The sequence below is a fragment of the Chelonia mydas genome, chromosome 10 (genome assembly GCF_015237465.2).
Source record: "Chelonia mydas isolate rCheMyd1 chromosome 10, rCheMyd1.pri.v2, whole genome shotgun sequence".
NCBI classification, from domain to species: domain Eukaryota; kingdom Metazoa; phylum Chordata; order Testudines; family Cheloniidae; genus Chelonia; species Chelonia mydas.
In genome coordinates, this window is record NC_051250.2 from 3808874 (window position 1) to 3832446 (window position 23573).

At 50.7% G+C, this 23573-nt stretch overlaps 1 protein-coding gene across 2 annotated transcripts in view; it reads left to right on the forward strand.

The window, feature by feature from the left end:
- PKD1 (polycystin 1, transient receptor potential channel interacting) overlaps positions 1–23573 on the forward strand; it is a 140466-nt gene that overhangs the window by 81249 nt on the left and 35644 nt on the right. For both annotated transcript variants that reach the window (XM_037910557.2, XM_037910558.2), the window contains exons 13-23: positions 894–1069; positions 1926–2059; positions 2904–6529; positions 7532–7678; positions 10215–10358; positions 11626–11905; positions 14672–14888; positions 16622–16781; positions 18301–18453; positions 20720–20864; positions 21841–22440. In XM_037910557.2, the coding sequence (XP_037766485.1) occupies positions 894–1069; positions 1926–2059; positions 2904–6529; positions 7532–7678; positions 10215–10358; positions 11626–11905; positions 14672–14888; positions 16622–16781; positions 18301–18453; positions 20720–20864; positions 21841–22440 (5782 nt within the window). The remainder of the gene's footprint in view (positions 1–893; positions 1070–1925; positions 2060–2903; positions 6530–7531; positions 7679–10214; positions 10359–11625; positions 11906–14671; positions 14889–16621; positions 16782–18300; positions 18454–20719; positions 20865–21840; positions 22441–23573) is intronic.

The following is a 23573-nucleotide window of genomic DNA, read 5'->3' on the forward strand; positions in this document are numbered from 1 at the left end:
TCACACTTATTTGCCAGCTCTCCCCTGAGTGGCACTGGCCCTGTCCTTTCCCTCTCCCCAGTCCCTTTCAGTTTTCCTCTGGACTCTCTCTGGTTTATTGGAGCCTGTCATGGGGGCACTCACCACTAGGAGCGCCTCCTCCTGGCTGCTCTGGGGATTAGCTCCTTCCAGGTCCGGGGTCCCCTTCTGCTGCTCGCTGCATGCCCTACTGCGCTCAGTCTCTGTGACTGGGTGCTTGTTCTTCGTGACTTGGCTTTCCGACCAGGTCACTATATGCGTTTCCCCCTTCTAGGGTATCAAAGTCTTTCTAAGTCTCTGTTCACACGAGCTGTCTCAGGCAGTCTGCCCACTCATTGCCCCATGGTGCCACTCCCTCGGGGGCTGGCCGGGGAACCCAGGCCCGCCCTCTGCTCTGGGTTCCGGCTCAGGGGCCTTCTCCTCAGCAGCCAAGGTCTGGCCTCTCCCACCCCTTGCTGCTTTTCCCCTGAGTCTTTCCTACCTTTCTGGCTCTCCCTCCCAAATTCCCTTCTCCCAGGGAGTAACTGTAGACTTCCCTTTATAGTCCCAACCACACCTCCCTTCCCCCCGAAGCCTTCCTCCTGGTGCTAGTCCCTTGGCTTTATGTAAGCCCCGCCTGTTCCCTCACAGATGAACTTGCTTCCAATTAGTGGCCTCCTCCTCACCTAAATCTCTCCCGTTTGCCGCTTAATTGGCTGATTGGGCCCACTTGGCCTAATTCAGCTCTGTCAGGGCCCGTTTGGGGAGACACCACATCCCAGTGTCCCTTTAGCACAGTGAAACGCAGATCCCTCCTTGGTGCTATACTCCCAGGAGTGGGGAGTGTGGTAAGGTGACCTCAGAGCTCTTCCATTTGTCCTGCCCGTCCCTAACAGCTCACCGCGTCCAATCACGTCAGCAATGTCACAGTTGATTACAACGTCACGGTGGAGAAGATGAATAGGATGAAGGACCTGACCGTGTCCGAGATCCCACCGGTCCTCCCTCAGAACACGACCGTAGAGCTTACCGCCAGAGTACAGATCGACTCAGCTGTGGACGCTGCCTTCTTGTGAGTCCTCTGCAAGTTGCCCAAACTTAGGGTCTCACCGGGCACAGCTCAGGGGCTTTGCCGTGGCTGATTCTCACCTGAAGGCCAATTGATTTCAAATGGGTATTAGGCCTAATTCGCAGGGTCTGGCTTCTTCTTTCCTCAGCGCTCATTCAAGGCAAATTCCTATTGAATTCCCTGAGTAAGGCCTTTGCTAGGTGATCCTTTGTTTGGCTCTGTCTTCGTTCCTCACCTGCTCAGAAGAGAATCATCACAGAACTCCCTGTGCAGTGTCTCTCCTCTCCTATGGGATATGTTTTGGCACCAGGGAAGGGCATGCTGGTATTTGTAATGCCAGGTTTTTGGAACAGGAGCCGAGTGGTGGTTAACTGGAGCAGGACCGAGTAATCTTGGTAAAGAAATCTAAACACAGTGGTACCAGAACAACAAAATCTGGTATTTACACCGAGACTGATTTTCAGAGGGGCTTAGTATCCCAGCATCCCCACTGGGTTCAGCCGGGGTAGTGGGTGCTCCCTGTTTCTGGAGGTCAGTCCCATAATGCCTTTCTTCCGCAACACTTGCTATTTGGTTGTTTAGAAGTGACTCCTTCCCTTTCTCTAACTGCCACCGTACTCCCGTCACCATGGCACTGCGATGGAATTAGAACAGCTCGCCTGGTGGTACTCAGCAGCACCCTTTGCGGTAGCTCCCTTGGTAACCACAGCGTTGTGACTGTGGCAGCACACTGGGAATGGCACTGGGGGTGCTTACGGGATTCCAGGCGGGATCCTAAGACGCTCCAAAAGCAGCTTCCGTTTCACTATGTAACGACCAGCTCATGGCCTGCATGTCTGATCTGCTTTCCTCTCCTCAGGTGGGATTTTGGAGATGGTGGTCATGAAATTTACCAGTTTAAACCTCCATATAATGAGTCTTTCCTCGTTCCTGATGCCAGCATCCATCAGGTTGTGATCGAGCACAACGTATCCTACACCTATCAAGTACCAGGTAAGCTCTGTTTGCGTCTCCTGGGCAAAAAGGGCTCATGCAGTTTTATTGCACTGGGGCTACAGGGGTCAAGAGCTTCAGAAAGTCCTAGCACCTCCACACTAGAGAATGATTCAGAGGCCTCCGTGTATCATTGGGCTCTTTCTTGATTAAACTCCCTCCACTGTTGGTGCTGCTGGTCATTGGCAGTAATAAACAACAGATGAAGCCCTGGCAGAATGAGCGTCAAGGAAGGTGCTGATGAAGACAGGTGGTGGGACTGGATGATCAGACATCATCTCTGACTGTGAGAACCTGTTCACAGCTTAATTTCTCCTCTGGATCGCTGGTTCAAATCTAGCCCAGACTGGAAGTGAGCAGAAAGTGTCACCATCCAATAATCTCACTGGATGTGTGTTCACATCATAGAAACTACCCTCATTGGCACAAGCAGATTTCCTTTTTGGCAGTCTCAGGAGAGAGGCCAATAGCAGACTGGCCCGTGGAGACTGAACTTCCCTCACATCCCGGGTTTGGGTCAGGGGTGAGGCACAGGCAGAAGCAGCATGCACGGCCACTGCCCTGTCCATCCACTATTATGTGGATGAACAGGAAAAGAATCAGCCTCCAGATTTGCCAGGCTGGCTTCTTATATAGGCAGGCTGGCCACACGTGCCCGTCCCATTTTCATGCACCCTTAGAGGCAATGAGAAAAAAAAGAGAAATAAAGTGTGTGTGTGGTGCAGAAGCAGAGCAGTGTCTACCTGGAATGTTTTTAACCTTTCCCCTGTGGTCGTTAAGGCCTGTGGTGGTTGCATGGACCCCTCCAACATGACTGCCCATGCTCTGCTCTCTTCGTCTGCAGGAGAATATGCCCTGGTTGTCCTAGTGTCAAACAGTTTTGAGAACCTCACCTACCAGATCCCGGTTCACGTCCACGCTTACCTGACTGACTTGACTGTAGCAGCAGATGCAGATGTCCTGGTCGTAGGCCGGCCTGTCACCTTCGAAGCCTATCTGCTGCCATCCCCCTATGGAGTCTGGTACACCTGGGACTTTGGGGATGGCTCCTCGCTGCTGTTGGAGAGCCAACCTAGAGCGACTCACAGCTATCAGAGCAGAGGGGTGTACAACGTCAGCCTAACCGCCAACAACACGATTAGCAGCGTCGAGACACACCAGCGTTATCGCGTTTTTGAAGAGATCACTGGGCTGAGAGTTTCATCCGATGAGGTGGCAGAGCAAGGCATCTCAATATCAATAAATGCTTCAGTGGAGACAGGAGACAACATCACCTGGATATTTGACATGGGGGACGGGACCATACTGATGAGCACAGTGCCAGCAGTCGAACATAGGTATGAAAAGGATGTCAACTGTTGCACTATTAACGTGACAGCTGTGAATCCTGTGAACTCTGTTTCGCAAACTGTGCCTGTCCGGGTATTCGTCCTGGAGGTCCTCAAAATAGAGCCTTCCTCTTGCATCCTGGAACACCCCAACGTGCAGTTCACCGCGTACGTCACGGGGAACTCCGAAAACTACATTTTTGACTGGACCTTTGGAGATGGCTCATCCAACGTCACTGTTTATGGGGACCCCGTGGTGACACACAACTTCACCCATAGCGGAATCTTCGCTCTCTCCCTGGTTCTCTCAAGCAGTGTTAACAAGGCGCATTACTTCACCATCGTCTGTGTGGAGCCGGAGATTGTCAATGTCACGCTCCTGCCCCCCAAGCAGTTTGTGCGGCTTGGCAAAGAGAGCAACTTCCAGGTCAGTGCCATGCCTCTGTACCAGTACAGGTACCACTGGGACTTTGGGACCAATGATTCCGCTAGGTCCGGAGGGACTGAAGTGAGTTACACTTACAAGAGCACAGGGGTCTACCTGGTCACAGTGACCGTCTCCAACAATGTCTCGTTCAACAATGACACGGCTTTTGTGGAAGTCCAAGAACCAGTTGGGGTAGCGAAGATTGAATACAACGGGACAAGGGTTTTGGAGCTCAACCAGATCTATCAGTTCTCCGCCAGTGGGAATGGGACCAAAGTGAGCTACCGCTGGGACATGGGGGATGGCTGTAACCAGCTTGGACCGATCATCACCCACTCTTACAACAATACTGACAACTACACTATCAGCTTGACTGGCTGGAATGATGTAAGCATCAATGAGACCAGGCTCAACCTCACCGTGAAGAGGCGACTCCAGGGGCTTACCATCAATGCCAGCAGGACTGTGGTGCCACTGAATGGGTCAGTGAGCTTTGTAGCCACTCTCCTAGCCGGCAACGCTAGCCGATATTCCTGGATCCTGTGCGATAGGTGCACACCCATCCAAGGCTCCTACACCATTTCCTACACATTCCGGTCCGTGGGGACTTTTAATGTCATTGTGACAGCGGAGAACGAGATCAGCTCCCTGCAGGACAGCATCTTCGTCTACGTCTTGCAACAGATCGAAGGACTGCAAATCGCCAGCAGCGACCTCGTGGAGGATGCCTATTTCCCAACCAACAAAACTCTTCATCTGCAGGCGGTGGTGAGAGATGGGACAAACATCTCTTACAGCTGGACGGCCTTGAAGGACAGCACCCCTGTGCAGACATTCAGTGGGAAGATCTTCTCCTTGAGCATCCTGGAGGCTGGGAACTACACGATCCATCTGAAAGCCACTAACATGCTGGGAAGCACAGCTGTTAACAGGACAGTGGAGTTCATTGAAAGCATCGGCCTTTTAAAACCTTCTGCCTTCCCCAATCCGGCTGCCATAAACACCTCTGTTAACATAAGCACCAGTGTAACCACTGGCACTTGCCTAACATATATTTGGCACCTGGAAGATAGTAACAGGAGAGAAACCATTGTACCCTTCATCATACATTCTTTCCAAAGACCTGGAGCTACAGCGATCACTGTCACAGCTGAAAACAAGATTAGTTCCACTAATGCATTGGTTTACATCTTTATACAGGAACCCATAGTGGGGTTGAGGATTGGGACTGCAGAGGTGGACTGCAGCTACGTCCCATCAGGCTCCTTGGTAACCTTCAGCGGTGAACTCGAAAAGGGGACCAACGTGACATGGCTGTGGGAGCTGCCAAAAGGCTTGCAGACTGGACAGATTGTGGCGGTGACATTCCCTAAGGCAGGCTTTTTCTCTGTCCATCTGAATGTATCCAATGACGTCAGCTGGGCTGTGGCCAGCAAGAATATCACAGTGCAGGACAGGATTGAAGGGCTGGAGCTTTTTGTGAGCAAGAAGGTGGTGGAGCCTGGGGAACAGATTTCTTTTGTGATCAGCATGTCCTCTGGTTCCTCCGTGAGCTATTCGGTGAACATAAGTGGGGGCTACTCTGTGGTGCTTAATGGATCTAGGTTCACCCATGAGTTCCCTGAGAGCGGTGACTACCTCGTGGTGGTGATGGTGCAGAACCAAGTCAGCAAGGCATGCGCACAGGTGCTTATCTCAGTACTGGAAGCCATCCATGACCTAAGGCTTGTGAACTGCTGCGAGCAGGGTATCCCAACAGGAACAAAAAAGACCTTCACCGCCCAGGTTGGGAGTGGCTCACGGGTGTTGTACTCCTGGCAGTTCTCCTTGCAGAAAGAGCACGGCCGTGCCCTGGTCAGCTTGGCAGGCAGAAGTGTCTCCTACACTCCAGTGGCTCCAGGGCTGCTAGAAATTCATCTCAGTGCTTTCAACGACCTAGGGAGTTTGAACATCACCAGAGTGATCCAAGTGCAAGACCCAATCGTTCAAGTCTCCCTTAAGCCAGCGTTGTCCTTTGTGAACAGGACGGTGTTGTTTGAAGCTTCCGTGCAGCCCAGCGCATGGCAAGTTGTTTTCTGGTGGAACTTTGGCGATGGTTCCCCAGCTCAAATCACAGAGGTGGCAGCTGCCAACTACTCCTACTTGAAGGCCGGAGATTACCAGGTGGAGGTGAACGCCACCAACCTTGTCAGTTTCATGACAGCCCATCTCACAGTCACCGTCAGAGTCCTGGAGTGCGAGGAGCCGGAGGTGGAGCTAGCCCTGCCGCCACAGGTAGTCATGAAACGATCCCAGAGGAACTACCTGGAGGCACAGATCGACCTCCGTGGCTGCGTCAAGTACCAGACCGAGTATCTGTGGGAGATTTACAGGGCACCCAGCTGCCTGCACTTCGATGACACCGACAGGGTCCACCTGCTGAGCGTTGACCTGAGCAGACCCCAGCTGGTCATACCCAAGCTGGCCCTGGAAGTAGGGAACTATTGCTTCGTCTTCTTTGTCTCCTTTGGAGACACCCCACTGTCCAAGAGCATTTTTGCCAATGTGACTGTGACGCCGAGTAAGCTGGTCCCAATCATCAACGGGGGATCTTACCGCGTGTGGTCCAACACGCGGGACTTAATCCTGGACGGTGAGAAATCCTATGACCCTAACCTGGACGATGGTGAACAGACGCCACTGCTTTACCGGTGGTCCTGCACATCTTGCTCCAAGGTAAGAGAATCTGCACTGAAAAAGACAGTGATAATTAGTAGCACCTAGAGACCCCAACCAAGGATCATTTTTGTGTCTGGGTTGGGCAGGCATAGAGGGAAGAGTTTGTAACGGACTCTCAGTAGGATCACGAGGGAAGTGGGGGTGGCATAGTACCCAGCTCAGGAAAATGGCACAAGATCAGTTGCAGGATTTCCTTGTGATGGCTTATCGTGCCTATACGCTATTCCTGTGCCCCGTCCTGAGCGTTTGCAATGAGCCAAGGAGCTCTCCCTTCATCTGCCATTGCACCTGGCTCTGGTTAACCATTCTGGTGTTGCTGCTGCTGTAATCGTCCGAAGGCGTCACAACGACGGGTACCAGTTTACAGTCTAGCAGGCTTGTGTTCTAATCCTGCTCCCAGTAGAGTCATTTAAAAACCTTCAAGTGCAGCAGGAGCCAAATGAAGCTTTTGAAGGATAAGCCCAACTAACAGCTGGGTACAGGACACTGTTCCTCTCTGGTCGACACATCAAACCAGTCTCGGCCACCAATAAGGAAGGATCTCCCTTCCGAGTCTCATGGCAAACTCTCTCGATTAATATTGTCTTGTTGACTCCAGACTGTCTTGTTTATTGAAAGACCTTTTCTTCGGTCGTTTCCATGTTCTAAATGAAATCATATGGAGGTTTGTGCATCAGACTTTGTGTAAATGTAAGCACTCTCATTTGTCTGCCTTCTGTTAGCATATTTACAAGATATTTAATACAGAATTAATTTTTTAAAAATGTGGAGGCCAGCCAAAATATAGGGTTGTTCCAAGAGTTGTTTACTAACCTGATGGAAAATACACTGTGCTTAATGGTACCCCACCCTTCCTCCCCAGCCACAAACAAGGGGGTTGAAATGGGTAATTTATAGCAAGAACCGATGGTGTCTGAAACTGAACGTATTGGCTATGGACTCATGCAACGTGCATCAGTGCAAAGGAGGGTTTGAATGATCTTTTCTCCTCGCAAGCAGAGCTCGCCTGCAGGGTGCTCTCTGCACTTCAGTGCCACAGGAGGGGTCATCACCATTTCCAAGGCCATACTAGAAGCAGATGTGGAATATACGTTCGACCTCAGTGTCTGGAAGATGGGTCTGAATCCCGAGTCTACGAATCAAACCGTACGTACCTCTGTCCTCACTGTGCTTATGTCTGCTCCTGGGCACCAGGACAAGGCGCAGAGTCACACTCCCCTTTCCAAGCAAAACTCCAGACAGGTGTATGGCTGGCTGACTTTTGGGATACCCACAGTCGTAGGTAGGTCCCGAGTCCTGCTCCTCTCCTGACCCCACTTTGCAGGACAGTAACAAACGTAACAAGGGACTGCAGAGCTTGCTGCTGTCTGCATTAATTGGGGAGGAAGCAGAAAGAGATTGAAGGACAGATTTGCCTTTGATCCCTCGAGAGTCCTAAAGCTCTCACTGTCCATGGCCCTCGTGGGCCTCATGGCATATACCATATACTCAGTGATGGACACACTTTAAATTTCCAGGGGGCAGCATATCTGCCGACAATGGTAATGTGTTTTGTTGTGTTTCCTCCTGCAGGCCTTTTATTAAGATCACGCTGTCTCTCTCTGTCTTTGTCTGCATGCGCCATGTTAATAACCTGATCATGCATGGTTCCAGTTCACAGCAGATCAGATTCTGAGTTTGCAGTGGCTGATCTGCCTTCGGAGAATACGAGGATACTGCAGCCCACGGGGTTAAGAACTGATCCAGCAATGTCGTGCCCCAGCCCTACTTCCACTTAACAGTACCGTGCCCTTTCCAAATTGGCACCGGAAGGGCGAGCTTTCGGAGGGCTGGTACTTGCTTTTGCTGTCAATCGTTCCTACCCTTTTTTCCTTTTTAAAAAAGAAAAGGAAGGTTTTTTCAGGGCATGTTGTTTATGTCAGATTAAACCGAACACAGAGCGCATTTGCAGTCCGACAGCACTTATGGCTTATGTCAGAAACATTCATCATGGTGCGTTTGGCAATTAAGAGATGTAGTTAGTCTGAAAGTGGAAACTCTTACTGCCTGGATTTTTAAACCAAAGCCGGAGGATAAAGAAAAAAAAATTAAATTGATAGTTTTTCAAGGACATTCCGTACTATCAGCTTTCCATGCATGAGCGCAAAACAATGAATCCAGTGTCATAGGAAATTTGCAATGGCTGGAGGAATGAGGGAAGCTTCAATGCTCTTCCCCTTAACTTGGTGGAACACTTCTCCTCTTTTAACAGCCTGCCATATTAAACAATGTCTTCATTACTGCCTCTCTTTACATGCAGAATATTCATTATGCTAGGGCCCAGGCAAACTCCATACAGTGCTGCTTGGTAAGGGATTAAAGGCGTTTAGGAGAAGTACAGAGATAATACTCCACTAGCCAGGGGCTCTGAGGGAACGGGGATGCTAAAGTTCTTATCCCGTACAGCACTTTGTCGGAGAGGCATGTTAGAGGTAACCAGGTGTAGGCGGTGAAGTTGAGAGGAACGTCTGGGACCACACACCGTCCTGTGGAAAAGCTGGCTGTCCTGCACTGCACAGCAAAATGCATTTGATAGTCAGTAGGAGCTACTGTTCTAGGTTCTTTTATCATCTCTCGTGTCTTTCAAGGGCATTTAAAAATGTATTTAGGATGCTGACAGTGTATACAAAGTAGTGACATAAAGAATGCACTGAACAGAGCCATGCAGGCCCAGGGCCAGATCCTGAGACCCAGCACAAAGGCCCAGGCTGAGCGCTGAGGATCTCAGCAGGAACATGGGAGGAAGATGCTGCTGCAGGACCAGGGCCCACCGCATTCCCCTTCCATTGGGAAGAATGCCCAGGGGCCTAGGCAGGCACAGATCTGGGGCCTGCCCCGCACCCTCTGTATATTGGAGGACAGACAACCTGCATTGTTCAGGGTTCTGTGGCAAGCAGGGGGCCAGTCCTGCCTCCCCCTTTTCACAGCCAGTTTCACTGGCTCAGGGCTTGCTGCAGCTGCAGACGAAGGGCCAAAGATTTGGCCCAAAGAAAATCAATGCGAGTTGCAGAAGTTTCCAGGGCCAGATGCATGCCAGATGTTTGATCTCAGATCCAAATAGACCTTCCCTCTCCGAGTTAGATGTCTTCTCTACAGAGCACAGGTTAGTCTTAAGTGGGGTCAGAGGGATTTTTTTTTTTTTTTGAAGGATGCCTCAGTTTAGCAACAGATGTTAGTAAAACCACAAGAGCCATCTTGGCATCCTACCCAGGACAATTCACAGAAACTTCCAAAGCAACCCATTTTAAAAAATAAGGCAAAACAAAATCACCTAGTCTAGACTGGATCAATGTAGGGAAGTTCCAGAGATCCCAGCAGTGTAGTATCTAGGCCCTAAAGGTGAAATCCCTATGTGGCTTATTCATGGCTTGTCCCACTAAAACCCTTTGGGAATCCTTAAGTGAACTTAAGCCATGCACAGGCCCCATACTGGTCCCTCTGCATAGGGGTGAATTTTACCCTAAATACACGTCATGCTGAAATGATGTGAGCTCCAGTGCAGAGAACTGGGGACAAGGATGTTTGCAAACTAGTTAGAAGTTGATAGCAATATCCCCTTTGGCTTTTCTGTGTGTCCTGGTTGCATCAGGCATGGAATGGGCATCTCCTGAGCTGTTCTCTTGCTCTTCCTCCCTCCTCGTAGGTGTTGATCAAGAATGGAAGGGTCCCCATTGTGTCCCTAGAATGTGTTTCCTGCAAAGCCCAGTCTGTCTACGAAGTCAGCAAGAGCTCCTATGTCTACCTGGAGGGCACCTGCAGGAACTGCCAGAACGACTCCAAGCTTGGGGTAAAGGGGAAGCTGTTGCTGTTGGAGGCAAAAATCGATCCATTTTGTTTTCGGGGGTGGGAGGGGTAGAATTAAGTAAAAAATAACACGATCGCCGTGAACTCCCAAAGAGAAACGGAGCAGCAGGGCTCTGAGGCTTTGCTCAGTGTGTCCCCTTCGTCCACTGCAGTCCCCAGTGAATCGGCAAGAAGACTGACCTCCAAGGGGGTGATGCGTCAGCTTCTTAGAGCAGGTTCTGTTTGCAGTGAACCTCGGGGAGGGGCACTGACCCCATCACAGAGCCCCCCACGTCAAGGCCTTGCCACTGTTGAGCCCGCAAGCTTGCTGTGGCTGCCATTCGAACTGAGCCGCTCAGGTTCTGTCAGCAGCAGTTCCACCAAGTGGGCCTTCCCCTAGCCGTGCCCATACGGGTCTTCCCCGGGCTGTGCGAATCGTGTCCCAGTGGCGAGATCTTCTCAGTACTGGCCCCGGGAGCTGGGGAAATGTGGCCTCCCTCCATCAGAATGGCTCAACGCTACCCCAGGGCCATTCAAACCATGATGCCCCTGCCACGGCACCGCCAACCTGGGCTCACGCACCACCTGCTCATTTCACATTCCTTTTGATTGAGATTTTAAAGTGTTTTCATCTCTCTGCTGTGTGGCCTGTCGGAGTTATTCTGGCTCAGGGAGTTGAAACATAGATCACTCAGTCTGTTTTCTTCACCTCCAGCCACATTCCCCTCCCATCTGTGTACTGGGCTATATGCTGTTGGATGAAACAGGCTTTGTAAGTGAAAGTCCCACTGGAAACGCTGCTCTGTATCCCCAGTGAGCTGAGTGGTTTCCTGCGCGGTGTTTTCCGGCTGTCTGTCTCGGTGTGTCTCGTTGTCACAATTGTACGTTTGTACTATTGACAGTAACAATGCAGGACACATTCAACTTGCAGCCTGTAAAAGCAATGTTATCCCATGGAGATTCCACCACTGTTTAATTTGATTTCCTGTGTTTTGTGTTCTGTATTATGAAATATTTTGTCAGTGGATGATGTAATCCCAGAGACGAAAGTGGATCTCTCAGTGGAAATATTCCCACCAGACAGTTTGGAAGCTTTCCAGTTCTTGTTGCTTCAGCACATGAGAACAAAGCTGAATTATCAACTGCAAAATTGGCAGCCTTTGCCCCTAGATTCTATTTTTTCCCCTATAGACTCAGTTCGAAAACATTTTAGGGACATGACTTCAGATTAAACCAGAATTTCTCCCGTCTTTCTCCCTTCGTCTCTGTAGAGATGGGCAGCGCATAGCTTTAAAAACAAATCTCTCATCTTGGACAAAACCACCACCTCTACTGGCAACACCGGAATGAACCTGGTCTTACGGCCAGGGGCCTTAAAGGATGGGGAAGGATACACCTTTACCCTTCACATCACTGACCTCACAACTGGGGAGGAAGGTTACGCCTCCATTGACCTGCTCCCGAACCGGCCCCCGATTGGAGGATTGTGTCAGCTCTCTCCGAACGGAGAAGTCAGGGCGCTGATGGCAAAGGTTCACTTTGAATGTGCAGGTGAGAGCATGGTCGTGACAGTGCCAGAGATTAGCCTGGCATCTCTACTGTTCATCGGTGAGTGTGTTTCACACACCAAGTGAGTTGTCCAGATGCATGTATTCCTTGGCCCCACAGAATTCTCGCTCTTTACCCTCAGCTCCAGTTCTGTTCCTAAGGGGACCTGTGGATAGGTCAGATTTTTCATAAGCAGACCCTTAGGTTTGCAAGTACCAGACTGCAGGCCCCGCTCAATTTTTGTACCTCAGGCATGCACATTCTAAAACTCATTTATGCAAGATTTTCCACATCTAAATCAAATGGCCGAATGCCTATTAAGACAGTCAGTGCGAGTGGATTGTGTGTATAAACCTGGGTTTTGGGCGTGGGGAAAAAAGTGAGTGCCCAAAATTACATACCCACATTCAAACAACTCAGAAACTGGACACCACTTAGAGGCCACTCTGAAAATGTGGCCTGAATGATTTCTTTCTGCTTTCCCTACACAAATATAGTTTCCTTTCCTGCAAGCTATTTCTGACGCAGTCAGAGACAAAAATATCTAGCCCAATGATGCAAAAAGCTGACTGGTCCCTGTAACATATTGCTGTGGGCCAGCAAGTAAGTGTCTCTGAAACTCTCCCCCTCTCCCCCAAATGATTAGTATTAGAGATTCATGCTTTATTGTACATGAATGCTGGGATTCTGTGTTTCCGATGGTAGGGCAAATTGGTTTCTAGCGCTAGTCACTCTTGTGATGGTGATCACACTTACAGCTTAAATCAGGGGCGAAAGCAAGAGGGTAATCAGAATGATGTGATTTTAACGTCTGGTATATTTTGATCTGCCAGCACTAATTATGAAAACTTTGTACCTTTGGCATTATGGGGTTTGCGGCTATTAGTAGTAATATTTGTTAAGCAGGGACAAAGTGCTGGATACAAAATGCAGATCAGTGGGCTATATCCTGTGTAATAAACCATTCATTCCCAAAGCTGGTGGGCCATGCTCTGTTGGATTAAAACAGGCCTGCACTGAGGTCTCAGGTTAATAGCAGCTTTTACAGGGCTTTTGTCTAGGACATTATATCTAGTCTGGGACCTTGGATATGTGCTGTATTCAGCCTCTGCAGTACAACAGAATCGTCCTGGTTTTGCTATTGCTCTTGAGTTATGGGGAGCATGTGGCTATTCCCATGGTGGCGTGTTGATTTCTTTAGGTCTCCTGAATGGTTAAAAGCTCATGCTTCAGGGTTTCAACTGGCCACCTCTAGGGGGACAGGAAAGGATATTTTACCCCCAAGGTATTCTAGGTTGTTTTGGGATTTTTTGTTGATCTCCTTTCTCTGAAGCATCAAGGCTGGCCACAGCCGAAGATGGGCCATGGGGTGGCTTGGCCAGAACTCTGAGGTGGCACCAAGCATCCTCTCTCTCAAGGGCTTGGCTGTCTGGTTCTTGCTCACATGCTCAGGGTCTAACTGATTACCAGAGGCGTGGCTAGGAAAGACTTTTCACCCAGGTCAGACTGGCAGGGACCTTGGGGAATTTTGCCTGTCTCTGCAGTGTGTGGGCGCGGGTCGCGTGCCAGGATTATCTGGGTATATCATCCCTGCTATTGCAGGGGCCTTGGTGAACCTTGGTCTTGCCCATCCTCTGCCCATGGCACATACTAGTCTAGTCTCCTGTGGGCTGTGATACTTTGGTCTCATTTCAATGGTTGGGTTTAGGCCGTGAGTGCTGGCTAGGGGTTGATGGCCTGTGATATACAGGAAATCAGACCAGATGGTCCAGTGGTCCCTTCTGGCCTTAAACTCTATGACCAAATGTTCTAGGGCCCAAAATCCACATCAGAAAACCCCTAAACTTGAGAGAAATCCAGATCAGAGCTTTGTATCTCAGCAGAGGGGCACTCACTGTGGATGGGGTGATGAGTAGGGCCGTTCCAAATTCATGGTCCATTTTGGTCAATTTCAGAATCATCGGATTTTTAAAATTGCAAATTTCATGATTTCAGCTATTTAAATCTGAAATTTCACGGTGTTGTAACTGTAGGGGTCCTGACCCAAAAAGGAGTTGGGGGGGGGGGGGTGCCGCAAGGTTATTGTGGGGGGGGGGGGGGTTTGCGGTACTGCTACTCTGACTTCTGCACCGCTGCTGTCGGTGGTGCTGCCGTCAGAGCTGGGCGGCTGGAGAGCAGCGGCTGTGCGGGTGTAAGGAGGGCATGGTGCGGTGTCGCCACCCTGACTTCTGCGCTGCTGCTGGGGGGGCACCTCCTTCCGAGCCGGGTGCCTGGCCAGCAGCCACTGCTCTCTGGTCGCCCAGCTCTGAAGGGAGCGCAGAAGGAAGGATGGCAATACCGTGACCCCCCTAAAATAACCTTGTGACACCCCCCCCGGTGACTCCCTTTTGGGTCAGGACCCCCAATTTGAGAAATGCTGGTCTCCCCCGTGAAACCGGTATAGTCTAGGGTAAAAGCACACAAAAGACCAGATTTCATGCAGGGAGACCAGACTTCACGATCCGTGATGCATTTTTCATGGCCAATGAATTTGGTAGGGCCCTAGTGATGAGGGTAAAGAGGCAGGGGGAGTCAGCAATGTAACTCTGCACAGTATTATGCAAATCAAGGGATAAGAGTAGCAGAGAGGAGAAGAGAGGCACGGGCCCCTGTTAATGATGGATTTAAAAGCCTGATCCCTACTGGTTAAGACAATGGCTGCAGCTACAGGCCTGGCTTGGTAGGTGCGCTCGGATCCCATTGACACTGCCCGGTGTGCTTGGCTTGCAGGCTGGAGAGACACGGAGGACGAAGAGGCCCCCTTGGTGTACATCCTCCTGGCCACTCGCTGCAAAGTGGGGCAATGTGAGGAGTTTGGCATGTACAAAGGCAGCCGCTCTGAGCACAGCGCCTTCCTCCCACCCGGCTTCAGTGCAAACAGATTCCTTGTGTATGTTTCCGTGCTCGTGCAGGATCAGCTGGGAGCTACGTTTGTGGCCCTCAACCGGTAAGGTGCTCCAATTACAGACAGGGGAAGCAACAGGCCCACAGCCACATGGTGAAGTGGGGCCGAGCTGGGCACAAAATCCAGGAAGCCCTAATCACAGGCCTGTGCCCTTGGCTGGATAACAGTGTGGCTTAACAGCTGTGCAGTGGGCATGTCTGTTCGAGGGCTATGGATCCTTTGTAAGCTGGATTCCTACTGCAACCGTGCCCACCTCAGAAAACCCCCCAGCACTGCTGGCAGAGACAGCATCAGTGAAATATTGGGCCACAGAGACTGAGCTCCAGTCCTTACAGGTAGTCTCTCATGGACTGAGTTAAGGCACAGTGGGATGGGAACTTGCATTCCAGCTGCCTCTGTCATGCCTGGTCTGTAGGTAGAGGAAGGATTTCACACTTCCTTCAGGTCCTCACAAGCACTAACTTCTCTGATAGACACACACAAAAATTCATTCTATTTTTAACCATCTGTCGATAGCATGTGTGTTTCACATGCACTTCCTCTCCTTATTCATTTTAATCAAACACAAGCACCATTTGGAAATCTTTTAAAGACCTCTTCGGGTACATCTTAAGTTTTACCTCTCACCTAATAGACGTGGCCGCTAGACCAGTAAAGCTTGATGAAAGCTGCCTTGTTAAGAAAGATCAACAAGCCCCCTGCACACACATTTCCCCTCACCTGAGTTACTATTCCCGTGGCCACGCCATTCATCTTGATTCACAGCCATGCTTCCCTTTTGAGGCATGGTGTCGTTTTCTGGGAGATCCATCTATCTATTTTTTACAAGCAACATTGTTCATGGGCAATGCATCAGGCAAAGAGGCTGTGACTGACTCGCATTTCAGTGGGTGGGAGAAGAATTTAATGTTCCTTTCATACCCATAACAAATGGCTGCATTATAATTAATGGCTTACAGGAAAAGCCAAATGAATAAATGATACCTGGCCCATTTATCTTGGAGATCTCCCTGCTTGTGCTGCGAGCGCGCTCTGCATCCTGCCCTTCCTTTGCAGCCAGAACCCTTTAAAGAAAGTTGGAACCAGCAGGGAGCTGGTGCTTGGAATAACCTGGTGTCCCACTGCTGACAAGCAGGGGCAGAGCTGCGTTTAGCTCAAGGGGGCGCACTCCTGTGTTTGGATCTGGGGATCGCTGGGGCAGGTCCCAGCATGAGCTGATTTCTGATAATCTCATCTTTCATTCAGTAGTGAATAAACACAAGCCACCCCAGTGCATTAACCCCATGCACCTTGGGCCCTAGGGGACTAAATCCAAGCTACAAGGGCCCCCTGGATCCTAGAGGATTGACTCCTCTACAATCTAAGGGTTTAAGAATCCAGCTCACGAGTATCCCTTAGAGCCCAGAGGACTAAGCCAAAGGCAGAAGTGGACTGAAGACAGTTCTTGGGTGCTTCTTAAACTCCCTAAAACTGAAGCCAGATCTTACTCCCAGGGTCAAACACTTCCCTTGTGCCAATCCAGTGGTTATGTGGCGTTACATGAGGGAGGAATTTGGCCCCTTATCTCAACTATTCAGAAACAGGCCTCCCTCTCCGGTGGGACTGTGGTCTGAGAAGAGCTGGTCCAAGCCTGGGGTCCGAGCAGGAGTTGGTGACGCTCAAAGGACTCTCTCTAGGAGCTACCAGGGGAAGGCCGGGGCGGGGCGTACGCCCATTGCCCTTGGTTCCATTCAACAGTCAGCTCTTTACAAACCGACTGCCTCTTCCCCTTCCAGCTCCATGACCATCACCCTGCCAGCCCCCGCGGCCGGAGTCCACAGCCTCTCTCACTGGCTCTACAATCAGACTGACACTGTGCTGCAGGGCTTGGTGAAGCAGGGGGACCCGCAGCACGTCATCGAGTACTCCCTGGCCCTCATCACCATCTTAAATGAGGTAAAGTAGCCCTGTCTGCCCTGCCACCGGCTGTGGTTGGCTGGCCACTCCTTATCCAGTCCATGAGCTCACCTTGGGCCTGAGGTGAACTGGCGGTTTCACCCGGTGTCCCAAGTAAGTTAGTAGATGTTGGAGACCTGCGGTGGGGTGCTGGAGATCTGAGTGCGTCCCCGTCACGTGACATGTGCGTGAGAGCAGGGGCCACCAAAGTAGGCCCAGGAGAGGGAAATGTAGCCTGCGCCCACGCCCATAGCCGACTTTCCTCCTCCGGGTTCAGCCAGCCTTCCCACACTGTCTTCTACCCCAAGTTTAAACACTGCGCTTACCAACAGAAACCTCATCCTGAGCTCTCCTTGGGCTGGCTGCCGCTAGCTCCCCCTCTCCCGCTAGCCTTTTGTACACCTGAGTGGGTGCCACTGAGACCTGCCTGGCCCAGCTGCCAGGATGAGTCAGCAGAACAGCTCTGCACCTGCACACAGGGCCTTCCACAGGTGCCCGATACATGGCCACAAAATACAGCTCATGACTTTTCTCTCTTAACCGTCATCTTCCCAGGCTACCCCTACAGCCCCTTTGTTCATTGTCACTCATCTCTCATTCAGGGCCCAGTCCTAGCAGGTGCCCAGTTCCCATACTCTTTTGTGGATCCCTCTTTCTTGCCGCAGATGAGTCTCGTCCCATCCTTGGGAGCCTATCAGTGTTGGTCCCTCAGGGTGTCACCACAGGGCTCTCCCTTTCCCATCCCTGAAGGACTGAGCACACGGCTTCCTCAGCAATCCCAGACCACTAGGTGAATGGGGACCAGGCCCTGACCTCCAGCCATGGACTATTCCATGGCAGTACAGTGCCAATCTAACCCACCTGGATTGTCCATAGCACAAAATTGTGTATCCCTAAAATGCTGTAAAGAGTCACTGTGCAGCTGGGGAGCCCAATTTTCAAAACATGGCCACTTACACAGAGCCTCCGGATTTCCACCTGGGTGCCCCGCTTTGTGCTTTGCTGTGTAAACGCCAGTTGTATGCAGCTAGGTACCAGTTTAAGCCTGCAGAACAGGGGTGTCCTATTATAGTGCCTATTTGAATCACAGAATTAGACTGGAACGCTCTGTTGAAAGCTGGGCCCACCGAACCACAGCACAGGCAAGAGAGAAGAGATCTGCTATGATCACACAGCAGCTTTGAAAAGTGACCAGTTGGAGAGAGACAAGAATGTTCTCATAGCTGGCAGAAGCTGCAGAGGAGAAGACTCTTTCGCAGGCGCTGCAAGAGTGCCTCTTACCCTGTGTTACTGAGACTCTGTTTCCTGTCCTGCTTCCAGTTATATTTTCCACTGGCAGCAGAATGCAGAGGCTTTTTAACTTTCAAATTGTATCCAGCAGCAGCTCTGCCGAGAACCCAGATATCAGAGACTCCCAGCTGGAAAGTCATTAAATGCTGCAATGGAAATTTGTGGTTGAGTGCTAAAGCTCCTGTTCTGCAAGATTGTGATAAACCCCCCTGCTTTTGTTTCCCCTAAGCACGAGCACTTGATGCGCTCAGAAGCCGAGACCAGGAATGAACAAGATCTTCGCACCTGGACGAGGAGGAACATCACCGAGACCCTCATCTCCCTGAATGTGAACACTGTGGACGATATCCAGCAGATCTCTGCTGCCCTTGCTCAATGCATGGTATGGGACCCTCTGGCCTCATTCTGCTCTGACACTGAGTGATGGAAAGAAAGGGTAGCTCTGGCCATTCCTCGTTCTGTTTCATCTTCGCACACATACACACACATTGATCATATACAGAGGACAGTTATAATTTGTTGGTGACATCTGTAGGGCGTGGGTGTGTCTATCCATCCCTCTTTAAGTACAAGCATTATCACCACCACCCTTTTCTCATCTGTCATTCTAGAAAGGCAGCGAGAGATGAATGTGTGCTCTCATCTGCTGCAGATGTTACCAAAAAATTTATACCTGTCCTCTGGAAACAGCCCTAGCACAGTTGCTTGGCAGCAGGAGGCTCTGAGCCTGTCATCGTTTGAAGTATTGCATTCCACATTGTGGCAGCCTAGCCAGTGGGCCCCGCTTCCCCGTGCTGGGGCTGCTCCCTGTTGGATTCAGGAGTGGCTTGTTATATTTCGTCAGCTGGGCATCAGACAAATAAGCCCAGCTATTTAATGGGCTTGGCTTTGGCTGGCCAGCCAATCAGCCGGCTACTCCTCCTCCCCTACCTCTTGAAGGGGCTGTGAGGCTTTGCTTGCCCATCACCGTAATTTCTGAGCGCCTCCCTCATACCCATAAATAGCTCTGCAAGCTCGCTCATTGGGAATACGGCCTGACATGAATCAAACATTCCACTGCTGAGCATCACTCACAAAATTCTTGTCCCACGATCCCCTTTGCTTCAGACAGCTTATCCTGGGATCCTTCTCGCCAAACTCACTGCTTTCTCTTCTGCCTCTGGCCCTGTCCTGAACTCTGGCCCCAGACATCACTTTCCTCTGCTGGATTTTACTAACACGAGACACGCTCGACCTCTTCTCATGAGCCTGCAACCCAGCACCTGATCGGACTGTAGCGGCACTGGTCAGGGAATGGAATTTTTGTCCCAGGGTCAGGTCTGACATTCCCAGATTAGTTTTGGCTCCGAGCCAGAACAAAAAACCAAAATAGCAACCAAAAAAAAAGGCAGAGAACAAAAAATTTGAAATTGGAAAAATAGAAACAAAAAGCATCATTTTCAAGTAACCTTTTTGTCTGTTTTTAGAAATGTTGGCTCAAAATAAACCTGCTTGTTTCTATTCTCCCTATTGGGGAGGGAAAAAAATGTTAAAATTGACATTTTTCCCCACAGAGAGTTTCTATTTTGACAAAAACCACATTTTCTGACTGGAAAATCTCTCATGTCAGCTCTGCTCCTTGGGTAACAGTCTCCCTGGGGCAGTTCTCCCAGGACTCCTTTTTGCTGTTCTCTCTCTTCCTTCCTCTGCTCTGTGTAACCTGTTTTCATCTTACATGCTGCTGCTGTCTATTTAGATAGTAAGATCCCCAGGGTAGAGAGAGGTCCTCTTATATCTCTGTAAATGCTGCTATATAGTAACAATGTACAAATACAAGCCATGGGGGCTTTCACACCCCTTCGTGCTGCAAGCTGTTCTGACATCTGTGGTGAATCCTCTGACGACAAAAAGAAGAGGAGCTGGGTGGTGGTAACCGCTTCCATGTGTTTCGTAGATTATTCCCATCGAGCCTGCCGAGTGTGCTGCAGACTCAAGCCCATGCTTAAAATGTAGAACGTTCTGTTTCTTAGACACATCTGGGAGTGGATGGGAGGGACGGTCATCAAAACTGGGTGGTGAAACCCCTCCCACAGCTCTAGGACGTGTTTGAATGTTGGAGATGGATTCAGTTAGAGCCAAATCCTGCTCCCATTGAAGACAATGGAAAAAACCCAACCGCCTCTGGTTGACTTCAACAGGAGTAAAATTCAACCCTGAGGTAACAACTTGAAAGAAGCAACAACAAGAGACACATTCACTCCTGGTGTCAGAACCAGGTGCTCTGGTTGGGTGCTATGCCTTGTGTTGGTACCTCTAGGCAGGCTATTATTGCAGTGTGAGTTACCTAGGTACTACAGTGAAGGGAACTCTAGACGTCCAGTAGGTAGGTAGATTATGGTATCCAGCGAGAGGGGTAAGTAGATGATTGGGGGGGGGAAGTGGGCTTGGTTGCAGATAAAGTACAATCTGGAGAGAAATATTATAGATGTACGGTCCCAATCCAGCAGAGCTCCTAAGCACAGGCTGAACTAGACGCATGTGAGTAGTCTCAGAGCCAGAGCGCTCAGTACTTTGGAGGACTGAACTCAGTAAGTACCATGCACAGCTGCTACGGCCTTTTATACGGAATTGATTTCTGCTGGATTAGCAGCCTGCATTTCTAATGGCAGGTGGCGAGCAAGGAGCTTCTTTGCAGATCATGTGTGACTGGGACCTTGAGCAAGCTGGAAAGCATGATGGCCATCCTCCAGGGCGAAACCACTCAGGGCATCATGACACCGACAGCCATCGCAGACAACATCCTCAACATTACGGGTCAGTTCTGGGGGGCCCCCAAGCAACAGGGGGGACATTCTCTAGGAGGAGTTCAGGGCACGGACGTCACTGCGTAGGGGAGGGGGGAAGGTAGATGTTAAAAGATGATCAGGGAAGGACCAGGCTAGAAAAGCTGGGAGAAATTTCTTAGGCCTTCTTCCAGCTGGGAGGTGTCCTGAGCAAAGGCTGGCTACAGCTGGTGCTTATCACAGAGGTGGGCCAGTGCCAAGCCCTCCATTTGAAATAGCACCCCCACCTCCAGGCTTTGGGGGAAATCTGAATCTGTAGGTTGGTCCCACCTGTAATTTATCATCTGTCTGATTTTCCCACTGTCATCCTGCTGCTGCCTGTTCCTTGCTGGGGCATTTGAAACCGACAGCCCCTGAATTAATGAAGCAGTTGATTCTCTAGGGAACAGCCCTTTCATAGGAAGCTCGAGGATAACAGAGGCAGCTTCCAGATGTGTGGGCTGCCATGCACGGCATCAAGCTGGGCTTCATCCTTGGCAGATGTGCTTATGGAAACTTCATTGGCCTTGGCAGATGACATCACATTCAGATTACCTTTAAAGAAAGGCCCTTTATTTGCATGCTTGCAGTGGGCTGTGTTTGTAATGGCATTACTCTTTATAATTCCAGAGGTTTGTTGTATTGGTTCTATGTGTCTATTTCCCTCTTTCCACTTTTCTCTCAGCCCTTTCGCAGAAGGAAGAGAAAGCCCACATTAGGATCTTGTAACTTGAGATCTTAACCACACCATAGAGTAGAGAAAACCCAGCGATGCAGTAGAGTGCTGTATGTGTAGCTATGGACGATGTCGAGCTTTCACTGCGGAAGGCCGTGTGTCACAATGCTGTAGTCCAGTAGAAAGCCAGTAAGAAAGGAGCTTTCCTGATGGTTGTGGGAAGGAGTTGAATGTTGCCTAGACTGTGGTACTCACTGCTTTTCCGTTTGCTATTTTATCTCTCTCCTTACAGGGGACTTAATACACCTTGTCAACACAGTTCCACGGGAGTCAAAACTCCAGGAATTGTGCAACGATCCCCACCATGTGCTGGTAGCTTCCAAAGCCTACAGCCTGTCCTCCAGCCTAATGCGCATCCTCATGAAGTCCCGGGTGCTGAATGAGGAGCCCCTTGAACTGGTGGGAGGAGAAATCATGGCAAAAGGCAAACGGTCTGATCCCCTCAACTTGCTCTGCTACGAGAACACGTTGGACTGCCAGTTCTCCATCCCCCAGGCCTTCAACACCACCTTCTCCGACCTGACCGACGTGATCCAAGTCATGTTCCGGGTGGACTCCAACCCCTTCCCCTTTGGCTACATTAGCAACTACACTGTGTCCACAGAGGTGGCCTCCATGGAGTTTCAAACCAACAATGGGACCCAGATTCCCATCGGGAGTCTGGATGCAGAAAAGGCCATCACTGTGATGGTGTTGAACAATGGCATGACGAACATCTCCGCTGGCTCCGCAATCATCCAGGGAAAGACTTCGGTGAACCTAGTTGTTACGACAGAAAACAACAACAGAGAAGCAGGCTTGCATTTCCAGCTCACCTACAGAGTCTTAAATGGTAGGTACTGCACTTTTTCTGCTGTTCAATGTACGTTTCATGTAAAGGGCTGAGAGCGCACAGGACCTGGGGCCTGCGTGCTAAACGAGCTCTTACAAGGCTGGGATAAGTCGAGCACAACGAGGGAGCAGGGTGCAGCAAGGGATCAGAACGGAGAGCTGCACTGCAAGTCACAGCCATACGGGAGTCACTGCCCCAGTGGACTAGAGCTCAAATCCTTCGCTCTCCAGGAACACGGGCCTGAACCACTGGAGCCAAAGGAGAATCCTGCCGGCATATAGCAGCCTCAGAGCTTAGTCTGTGTGTTCCAGTGACAGTGTGCAGGGTAGATGCTTTCCAAATGCTCAGAGTCCAGCTGCGCTAGTCCTGGTATATTATAGTCTCTGTGGACTTCCAGCCACTGGAGGATCATGCTTAGGATTCCCATTCCCTGCTGCAGAGGGGCAGGGTGATGCCTAATTAGGGAGCCAGCCGGCATTCCTCTGAGCCCAGGAGCTGCCGTTCCACCCAGCCCTTCCGCCAGCTGCACAGCAAGTAGTGGAGGAAGTTCCTCACTCTCACCCCTGCGCCCTTGCAACAACCTGGCAGAACCTACCCCCAGGTTTGACTGGGGCACGTCAGACATTGCAGGATACGCTGCCTTTGTCTGGCTGCTCTCGCCCTGCGCACACGGTGCCACTCTCCTCTTCCAGGAGGACTGTCAGGCTGGGCTGGGCCGGCTCCCGCTGGCTTCTCTGACACAGGGTCAGACCCCAGTCGAGCATTTCCCCCTTGGCGGGCTGGAGCCAACGGTACACAAATGCGAACTGAGCTGCGCGGCGAGAACGGTCCATGGGCTCCCTCTGGGGCTAGCGACACATTAAGTTACAGCGGGACTGAGCATTTGTTCCTCAGCACCAAGGGCCCAGTCCCACACGGTGTGCAGCAGCCTCCCTCCCTGCTGAGGGCAGTGGGAACGGAAGGCAGGTAAACCCTTGGCAGCAGGTGCTCAGCACCTCTCAGGGTGGATCCTTCCGACCAGACCTGTACGGGCTGCTGACACGCGAGCGTGGTACCAGGAGCAGTGGCACTTAGCCGTCGCTTCTGCGTGAATATCGCAGGTCCAATCTAGCCGTCCTCACTCAAACTGAAGT